The following is a 10369-nucleotide window of genomic DNA, read 5'->3' as shown; positions in this document are numbered from 1 at the left end:
CATATTTTCCAACATTTTAGAGGACATTTATATTCATATATACACACACTATATAAAAGCATGGTTTCATGATTTACAGATAGATGAATTGTTGGTAATATATAACTGATGTTAATTTTCTTTAGGTATTATACATTGTATTATCAATTCAACAAAATTCAATAATAAAACATGAATTTCTGCGTATCAGAACACATGAGTTGAACTGTAAGACCACACAGCATTATCAAGCTCTGCAGTGTTGATATGCAGGCTGCAATCATTTTTTGTGGCCAGCAGATGTCACACTATGATGTCAATTTTCATAGCTAATTTGTTTTGGCACAATCAGAAAAAAAGCTTATAAAACTGCAATGTGGCTTCATGTGCCCATCACTAAGGATCAGTGCCTCAGTAAGTATTATGACTCAGACCTGTAGTGGAGTCAGGCCAAGTCATCTAAGGAGATATGATGGTTATGAGGATGTGCCAGAGGAAAGTTGGATCCGTATTGGAACAGGGTGCTACTGGGTCTTGCTCTAAAGCCAAGATCCCACCCAATCTCCTCTGCGGCCACCTGGTGAGGCCCCGGGACACAAAGATACCACCGTGGGTCTTGTGACCAGTCAAGGACACGCGCCAGGGCGTAAAACATGAGGAAAATGATAAAAAAAAAAAAAAACGAAGCAAAGGGTCCGGCGGGCACCGGCGGGCCTTACGTCCCCTCTGCTCTGCCATTGCCCTCTTAAAAGTAGTCATGTGGTGGGCAGGCTCTCAATGGCCAAGGCAGACTCCAATAGAACAGGGGCATTTTGAATTTGCAAACAATCCAACATGTGCCTTTTAGTGCATGTATAAACATTGTATGTTTTCAGTAGTATTAGTCTGAGCTTCGTCAATAGTAAAATAATATACACTGAGCGACACGAGAAATACATTTTAACTGATTTATTTACAAGCTTATAAAAAGTACTTTGTTTTCCAAGTTTGTGAAAATATTCACAACAATTATATATATAAATAAAAAAATGGCTCATTTATTTTCAAAAGTTTACATCCTATATATATTTAAGTACATATGTAGGTTAAGTTAAAAAAAAAATTGTTTCTAGTGTAGAATATGAAATAAGTAGCAAGTCTGATTTATATAATGGATTGTGCATCAAATTGTAATGAATGTAATAAATTAAATACTTAAATTAATTTAAGCTCTCGACCTCACTGGAGACTGTGGTCTTTGAATGGCTGGCCTTAAAACGCCCCTGAAGGAGCTGCTCCCTGTGCCTCGGCTGGTAAGTGACATGTTGCTTGTCAACATCTGGCAGAGGGTTCCAGAGAGCGACAATGTCGGCAACCTGTTTTTCTGAAAGACAGGCTTCGTCGCGCAAGTCCACCAGGTACCTGGCCAGCCTCACCACAAACTCGTAGCCTGGCGCTCCGTCTGGCCCTCTGACAACCTGACAAGACGAAGACGTTCAGGTTAATTGTGCCCCCATTTCCATGTATGGTTAAATCCTCACATAGTGTAAAAAACAAAAGCACTTACTCCTTCTGCTCCTGATGCTTGAGGGGAGGACTGGGTCTGCGGAAGCATTTTCAGACTCTGCGGGAGATGTTGCAGCCTCAGCCACCTTCTGGGTGGAATCATCTAATGACAGAGGGTCAACGGTGGGGTCATGGTCCACTCTGACAAAGGACTCAGCTTCACCGAATCCTTCGTGACTCCCATTCGGACAGGACATCAGGAGTGCCATCGGGGGCATCCGGGTTCCAGCCGATGGCGTCCCTCAGCTCTTTGCACTGCTGGAAGAGGTAAGCGACATCAAGCTCACTTGAAACACAAATAATCACAGCAGTTTAATAACAGTGGCTATTTGTGCTGCGTGAATATAGATTGGCTATATGGTTACAGCACAATGATTCGCATTCAAAAACGTTACCCGTGTACTCTCTAGGCTTGGTGTAATCCTCAACCACTTTACAGCCCAGCATCTCTTCACTGAGCTGGTTGAGGGCGTGCTGCATTTGGCTGGTATAGCTGCAGCACCTGCTCCGTCTGGTTCACAGCTGATGCAGCGGGGTCCTCGTTCCACCTCACCAGCCCTTCCAGGGGGTATACCTGGAAGTTCTCGGCATTGGCAGAAGGGCAAAGAACACATATGTAAAAATCACTCCACCATGAACACACATTCACACAGAAAAAAAAAAAAATGAAACTCACTAGGAATGAAATGACAAAACAGTAGAGGGTCAGGGGGCTGAGGTGTTATGGTGGTAAATGGCTCCCTCTTAAATAGATCCATAATGGCTTGTTAAACATAACAATAGAAAGACAAGACAACATAAATTCAAACATTTAAGAGGCACGCTGCAGAAAAAAAAGAAAGAAAAAAAGGAGCATTTCATTGTATTAAACTAATATTAATTTGGTAAACAGATCCACAAAAGACATGATTACATACAGAGAAGAGGTTTAAAGAAGCTGGCATTAGTGGAAATGGTGTCTTTCATACAGCAAGTTAGTGTTTTGTACACCTAATTCATACAATATTTTAATACTACACATCTAATACATATAACTGACCATTTTAATACTACACACCTAACGTTTAGTCTGTTTGTTATAGAATATTTTAAACACTAAACAACAACAAACATCTAATGGGTTTTGTACACCTAACACTTATGCTTACATATTTTATCACTAAACAACAAAAACAACTTACGCTATACTGATGAATATGAGTTTAAAGGAGATTCCAAGAAATATAATTTACTCATGTAAACACAAACGTAACAAACCTACAACAAAAACTAACGTTACCAGAACACATTCCCTACAACTAACACATTGTTTTACTAGCTTTTACAAAATCGGTGTAATTTAATTGAGAAAAATCAGATTATAAAGATAAAAGCCGTTTACTGAACGCTGCGCTTTATACGACACACGCATCAACAACGCTGGTACCTTAATCTTTAAACGCCAAATCCCAATCCTAAAAGTTTTACCAAAGACTAAGCAATGAATGAGATCCAACACAGACCTTTTAATCGTTATCTGTTCGCTGTAGAACTGAGAAAGGGAGAACGAAGCGTCTCGTTTTAGAGGAGACATTGTAAGGCCCGCCCCCGAAACACTCACAGCCATCGGCCAATCAGTCGTTAGCACCTCCCACAGTTTCAATGTGGAGCCATTGTCAGACAGCCATCGGCGATAGCACATCCCACTCTTTCAATGACGCACTTTGCGTCTCCTGGCCAATCATTGCAGCAGAAATTGAAACAGGCCAATGAGAAGCGTGAATTGTGAAACACTTACGTGCGAAGATAGCTCGATCAGAGGCGGGTCCTGCCTCTCCACCCGTCTGGCATTTAAAAAGATATTGTACCGAATTAGAAACAAGCGTAAACATCAGAATTGAACACTAACATGTTGGCATTACGTGTAGACAAGATAAATACACTATTTTTGCAGTAAAATTTTGGGTCTAAAAGGACACTCAGAGAAAACATGAGTCCAGCTTAGATAACTTCAAATTAGTAAGAGGTGCCAACTGAATTTTTCATGGTGAAAATAGACCACTGGAGAGTTTTTTTTAAAGCCTCACACCCACTTTGGGACATGTGAACACTTCAGTTTAGTGACCAACATTAAGAAACTAGATATTTCTAGTTGTAGTTTTAATTAGCTTTTGATCACTTCAGAAATGTATTACTAGTTTGCATTAAAATTGGAAGTATTTTTCTGTTAAACAATTCTGATAATGCCTTGTTTTTAGTATCTGAGAAGGAAGACTTCAGAATTGGATGTGCAATTGTAGGTAGAAAATGAATGAAAGCCATGGATTGAATAAAGCAGACTATTATTTGTGAAAATGTTCAAAGAGTTTTAATTTTATAGTTTAGTAAATGTGAAATATTTTGATGAAGTTGGAATGTGATTTTAAGTTGCAGGAGAGTTGTGAAAGATTTAATTAACTTATGTAAAGTTTGTAATAAAGCAAATAAGTTTGGAGTGTAGATGTTGTACTATGTTGTGCAAAAACACTTAAATAAAACTGTTTTATAATGACTACAATAGGTTTGTTTTTGGTAAAAGTTTATTTTACCTCACAGTCAGGAAGCTCTAGTAAACAAAAGGTCCAGAGAGAAAGTTTAATAAGTTTCACAAAGATATGAAAAATAAAATCAGTGCCATTTTGCAAAGGGAACACAGGATGAATCAAACAATGTAGTACATTAAACATCTAAAACAATAAATTAAGTAATAAACTAAGGCCAAATAACATGCAAACTTAGGCTGTTCTCGGTGACACTGAAGACAGTCACAGTTTAAGATGCAAATTACCTCCACATATCCGCATGCAGATTTTAAGAAACTGAATATTCACTCTGAGGGGACCTGAAGAATTTCAGCAATACGAAGGTCACTGTCATAGGTGATAGCCAACTTTGTTTGTGTTAAGAAGTGTTCCTCAATCTGCTCTACAAGGTTTAGGGCTTGGAGATGGTAATGGTTGATATAATTAACCAATGGGGAATTGGAGAGCGTGAGTGCATATTCAGAATCATCTGCGTGAAATCTTATAGTTCCAGACAGCAGCTTGGCATATGCGGTGGTTCTTTGCATCATATTGCAATTCTGGCACCGTTTGAATGTGTTTTGATGATTAAAGTCGTCTTGCTTGGTGTTGCACACCGGACACTTCATCGAGGCACGTATTGCAAGTGCAGTGATTGACCCTGTTAATGATGTCATCTCTGGTTCTGCGGTTGTTGGTGAATCAGAAACATTGAGATCAGTGATTTGTTCAATTACTGTGGATAGGGTGGTTGTTAATTGTATATGTCCCTCATATACACGGGTTGACAGGTCTTTGAAGCGGTAGGATGATCGGATATTAAGGGAGTCCACATGCTTTTCCCACAACTGTACAGTTATGGGTGCAGTACCGTCTGAAATGCAGGCATTCTTTAGTTCACGTTCAGTACCTCGAACAACAATGGTCCGGGTAGTTGGTGCAAGGGACAACACCTTTGCTTCAACAAGACTGACCTTAAAGAATAGGAATAGAAGAAATCTTTGAGTTTTGTTTTTATACAAGTTGTAAATTATTTAAATTAAAGTGATTAAAGTATATACCTTTCTGCCTGCTGGCATGGTTGCGACCTCTTTAAGGTCACACTTCGCTTGAGTTCCAGGGACACGGTGCGAAAAAGGTAAAGTTGTGACCGTTATAGAACTTCGGTTATTTACAATCACATCAAAATCGGATGTTCCTCTGAAACCTAGAAGACACGAAAATGTATATGAAGAAAAGTCACTCATTTTTACATTGAGACTTTTTAAATATAGAGGCTGACATTCAGAACCTGAGGACAAGACCCCTATGATTTGCATCCCATTAGTGGACTAGTAGATACGTTCTTATATACGAGAGACAAAGCAGAGAAGGACAGAAATGTCAGAAAGACTTCCGTGAAGCTGGCCCCTCATGATGAGAAACGGAATAAAAACGTGTCCTTTCGTTAGTGCTGCGTAGTGGCGGGATTTGGCCACTAATGAGGGGCTGCGTTACGTAACAGGTAATAAGATATAATGTTTAATTCTTCATAAACGGTACCAGCACAAACGATGATTTTTGCGGCACAAACGAGCACAAAAGCAGCACTAACGAAAGGACACGTTTTTATTCCGTTTCATCATATGAGGGGCCAGCTTCACGGAGGTCAGAAAGAGACATAGCCCTATTAATTTGTTAGTTTACATTTTTTTTTTAAAGTTTGGATCTAGATTCACAGGTTTATTTTTGTGCAAATATTTTTGTACAATTTACACAGAGCTACACAAAGAGATGTAGTTATTTTTATTCTATGAAAAATGTATTAATGCCTTTTTGACTGTAGTTTATTATATAAAAATAAACAAAATTAATGTTCGCCTTTATCTTGGACTTGGTAAAGTATTGAAATATATTTGAGGTACACTGTTGCATTTACAAGCGTTTTTGTAGTGTTTATGTTTAATAATTAAAAAAGGAAACCTGGACAAGTAATTAGAGTCCGCCATTTGGCTAGGCTCGAGCAAATGTGCACTCAAAAAGCTAGACGCCATGTGCATTAATTAAAAAAACCTGGAAAGACACACTGTAAGCCCGGATAAGTTGAGTTTACTTAAAAAATTTGAGGAAACCGGTTGCCTTAAAAAGTTAAGTAATGTGCAATGAAAACTTGAGTCAGTTTAACTTAAAATGTCAAGTTGTTACACCTAAAGGTTAAGTTGATTTAACTTTTTTGTTTTTGTTATACCAATTCCTTTACCTAGTGATTCTACTTAATATCTTAAGTTGAAATAAATTAAATTGATTTCTACTTAATTTTCTTTTTAATCCTATTTAACTTCATTATTGATTAGAAATATTAATGGAAATATAAGACAGACCAATACAGTTCTTTTTGTGCTTTATTATTTCCTTGAAATATAACATCAACAAAGGGACATAATGCACTACCCTGAAAATTTGCTCGCATAACTGAAACCTTCTTAAGCAATTCCACATAGAATTAGCATTGAATAAATCACAATCAGGCTTAGTTGCTCAAATGGTATACAAAGTTGTACTCACAAATATAAAAAATTAGAGAAAACGACCTTTGAGAAAATGAGCTAAATCTTAAACCTGAGCTAAAGCTGTCCTGACATAGATAATGTGGCCATTGGGAAAGAAAACAGACAGAGAATATGACTTCTCTAAACTTATGCTTCCTAATGACAAAATTCTAATAAAATTACAGCCAAACAGGTGCGCACACAAATTTTAGGCCATATTGTGTACACTGCAAACAGTGCACAAGAGCAAAAATATAAATAACAAATTTTGTACATGGAACAGTAACCTTCCTGAATTCAGTTAGCAAGCTGATTTCTTAAAGTTTGAATTTTGGGTGGCAGTTCACGACTACCCAGGTTGAGCATTACCTGCTGAATAAAGCAGAAAGTGTTTTTCATGCCCTTAGGGTAGTCCAGGTGAAGAGCATAGATGAGACCAAACAGAAGACAGGTGGCCTGGGGTAAATTGGCCGGGTCATCCATCACCACAGTGCCTTCCAAGATGATCCCCACTTTGGATGGGTTTACTTGAGGGTGTTCCTGATCAACACAGAGGAGTCCCACTGAAGTTTGGCTGTATGAGTCCTTGTCAGTTACATCCTAACAGAAAAAATTAAATTAACAAACAAAACAATCAAGTTAATTGATGTGTTGTCCACCAAATACCAGAGTTGCCATATAGAAACTGGAAACTGCCATATACATCTGGAAACCATGTAATTCTGTCCAATAATGGTTTGAAGAATTTCAGGCCTGTATATTTACTATTCTGGTGTATATGCGTCCTGTGTTTTAACACAGATTTACCCCTCCTCAGCATAAACTAGTGCAGAATCCGATTTAGATTTAGTTTATATCAATCTGTATCTTTGATACACTTCAGAAGAATTGTTTACATGATTTTACCAATTAGCCCATATGTAGTCAAATAACTCATCAAAAAAGTTGTGATTAAAATCCAGATATATCTTTAATTTAAATTGCAGGTGTAAGACTAACATTACTAATAAACTCTGGAAATTTACTGTCACAAAAACATGTTTAACAAGTACATGCTGAAACCACCTCACTCAATCGGCATACAGAACACAAAATAAACATTTATTTGTAGCTAACATGGGGCAGCCATTTCAGGCAGCTGGTATTACGTCTTTCCTTACCAAAATGTATTACATAATTTTAAAAGAAACAAAAATATTAATATAAAAAAAAGAAAAAAGAATGATTGCATCACAAACTGCATAACGACATTTTACACAATGACCCTGTGCTCCAGCCTCCCACAGTCTGAATGTGGAACAGTAGCAGCAAATGAGAATATAACCCATTTTTTTTAGCTTAAATGTATAAAGTTTTCTTTTTTCTTTTTAAACTACACATGTGTTTGATAATGAAGTGTACATAATTTGTGGATGTTTTTTTTTTTGACAATGCCCTTCCATTAAAGTAATTCTGAAGACGATTTTGAAGTGTAACAGTCAAAACTATACGATTAATGGTGTGTATATAAACAACTGAAAAAAAATCAATAATAGAGATGGTCCAAAAACCATTGGTTGGGCAACCAAATTAAATATTTAGTAAAAAACTAATATTTTATAAAATAATAAAATAAAATTCAACAGAAAAAAATGAACATTTACAACAAATTCAATTACTTACAAAGGATGTCTTGAAGGTAGAGGGATCATCCCCCAAGATGATTGGCAAGCCCCGAAGACAAAGGCATCTGATGTCTGCAGGCTCAGTGGTCTGCAAAATGCAGAACACAGCAAATGTTAGTTAAAGAAGCGTATGAGTATTTATCTAAAAAGAGTCAGAAGAGATGCCATGAAAGCAAAAGACACAGGGAGATGACAAGAGAAGAGATTAAAGAGAACATGCAGGGAAGTAGGAGAAATAAGATTAAATGGAGACTCCAAAGTGTCCGTAGGTGTGAGTGTGTGTGTGTGTGTGTGTGTTGCCCTGTGAAGGACTGGCGCCCCCTCCAGGGTGTATTCCCACCTTGCGCCCAATGATTCCAGGTAGGCTCTGGACCCACCGTGACCCTGAACTGGATAAGGGTTACAAATAATGAATGAATGAATGAAGATTAAATGGATAGAAGGATAGACTTGACAACTCACCTTTGTCTGTCGTAAAAGGTCAGCCAAAAGCTGACCAGCAAGTCCTTTCTTCTTTCTGAAGAGGTCCATCAGCCTTGGAGAGAACTCGTCAAGGGCATCAAAGAACTGTTCTTTGAGATTTTTTCCTACCACTCTGGTGAACTCGCAATATACCTAAAAAATAAAGCAAAGCAAACCATGCATATACCTGTGGTTAAATGTGCCCAATATATGACCCATTAAGTGATGTGTCACACAACTTTAACCAACACAAAGCCATGACAAATGTAAGCACAACTGAACATCTACTACAAAAAAAATGATTCAATATATATTTAGAATACAAAAGACTACCATCCTTTGTATTGACAATATAATACTTAAAACAGTCATACAAACCTGGCTTTCTGTGAAAAGTGCTGGCCAGCGATGTACCACTTGGCTAATGGCAGGCTTGTCTCTGATCATTTCTTTTCTCCGAAGAGCAAAAGTTACATCCATTTCTTTCCTAACAAGAGATTAATCTTTTTTCCTAACAAGAGATTAATCCGAAATTAATCGCTGGTCGAGTTGGCAGAAGAACTGTAGCAGAAACCGCCTGTTAAACTGGTATAAACAAAAAATGCCGCTCAAAAAACAGCGCGTTCTGGTGAAAAATATTCGTCGACTTTGTTAAACAAAGATTCCACTTTACAAAGTCGGTTAAACGTCGGTTAAAAATCACTCCGCCACACTTCTTGCAAAAGCCTTCAACAGTTGAAAAACAACACGTCCGTCAACAAGTAAAAGCTTGACATTAAAACAAAATCATCTCTGCTCGCAAACAGCCTAGTCTTCCAAATTATATGCAGGACTGCGTAATACGCCGGTCACACTGGTTGAAATGCACCAAAACTCCAACTTGCCTGATAACGTCTCTGGCCTGACGCGCCAAAAGCAAGCTGAAAAAATAAAATGGCGGGGTTACACGTAAAAAGTCCCCAGTTTTCTGTTAAATTACCTTAATTTAAGCTTTTAAGTTAATCATTTATAAACGTACAAATTTAAGTTCATTAAACTTAAAACTGTTAATATATTTAAATGTGTAATATGAGTATAATGTACTTACATTTGATAGTAATGCAATAAAACTTAAACTGTTAAGTTCAATGTACATAATTTTTTTAAGTAGATATAAAATCCGGGCTTACAGTGCAATAAGAGAAGTCTAAAAACTACTAGTATTGTGCAAACGCCTTATCCTAGTTCTGCATATTAAACCCTGAAGCACAGAATGCAACTCCTCCCCACCCCCCACTTAGTTTTGCTTCTAACAAAAAACAAACCATGCTTTAACTATTTCACAACATGCATGCGGTGGATATTTGTCTTACGAAAAAAATCGTCCCTTTCGAGCTCTTAGTGTTAATAGAGTAAGTTACTTACTTAAAGCCTTTTTAACATTTTTCAAAGATAACGCTGTCCCATCTTGGGCTGCTTGGAGGAATGCTTGCCTCTTGGCCGGACTAAAAACTACTGCATCATGAAATTCTTCACGGTCTGTTTGAAGAACAGCGTTGAACAGTTGTGTATTATTCACCGAGAATCGAATTTTGGATACGGTGTGTACGTATCCGCAAACCGTTTCGAGGTCTTCTCTTTGGCGTTTTGGAGGTGTTGCCATCACGTCGAC

The 10369-nt window shown here is 37.7% G+C and overlaps 1 protein-coding gene and 1 long non-coding RNA gene across 3 annotated transcripts; both read right to left on the bottom strand.

Moving 5' to 3' along the window:
* Positions 1–1017: 1017 nt before the first annotated feature.
* LOC136677694 (uncharacterized) lies at positions 1018–2046 on the bottom strand. Its single transcript, XR_010796407.1, has 3 exons — positions 1920–2046; positions 1526–1779; positions 1018–1436 (listed from the first exon to the last, which is right to left on the bottom strand). It is a non-coding gene; the product is annotated as an uncharacterized lncRNA (long non-coding RNA).
* Positions 2047–4103: 2057 nt separating this feature from the next.
* Positions 4104–10369, bottom strand: LOC136678806 (uncharacterized). Of its 2 annotated transcripts, XM_066656947.1 has the most exons (7): positions 10123–10369; positions 9097–9638; positions 8719–8871; positions 8255–8344; positions 6962–7192; positions 5126–5271; positions 4104–5038 (listed from the first exon to the last, which is right to left on the bottom strand). In XM_066656947.1, exons 2-6 carry the CDS (start codon positions 9196–9198, stop codon positions 5242–5244), a joined length of 606 nt encoding a protein of 201 aa, XP_066513044.1. In that variant the 5' UTR covers positions 9199–9638; positions 10123–10369; the 3' UTR covers positions 4104–5038; positions 5126–5241. The 2 variants fall into 2 exon arrangements, with proteins under 2 accessions (XP_066513044.1, XP_066513043.1); XM_066656946.1 differs by lacking the exons at positions 4104–5038; positions 5126–5271 and having other exon boundaries at positions 6531–7192.

The sequence above is a fragment of the Hoplias malabaricus genome, chromosome Y (genome assembly GCF_029633855.1).
Source record: "Hoplias malabaricus isolate fHopMal1 chromosome Y, fHopMal1.hap1, whole genome shotgun sequence".
Lineage (NCBI taxonomy): Eukaryota > Metazoa > Chordata > Actinopteri > Characiformes > Erythrinidae > Hoplias > Hoplias malabaricus.
The sequence above is the reverse complement of the archived record's forward strand: the minus strand, read 5'-3'. Positions and strand labels throughout refer to the sequence as shown.

Coding starts and splice junctions, on each gene's coding strand:
- LOC136678806 (XM_066656946.1), bottom strand. CDS start 9,198: ATGGATGTAACTTTTGCTCTTCGGAGAAAAGAAATGATCAGAGACAAG. Junction 8,872..9,096: donor CACTTTTCACAGAAAGCCAG/GTTTGTATGACT, acceptor TTTATTTTTTAG/GTATATTGCGAGTTCACCAG. Junction 8,345..8,718: donor ACCTTTTACGACAGACAAAG/GTGAGTTGTCAA, acceptor TGCATTTTGCAG/ACCACTGAGCCTGCAGACAT.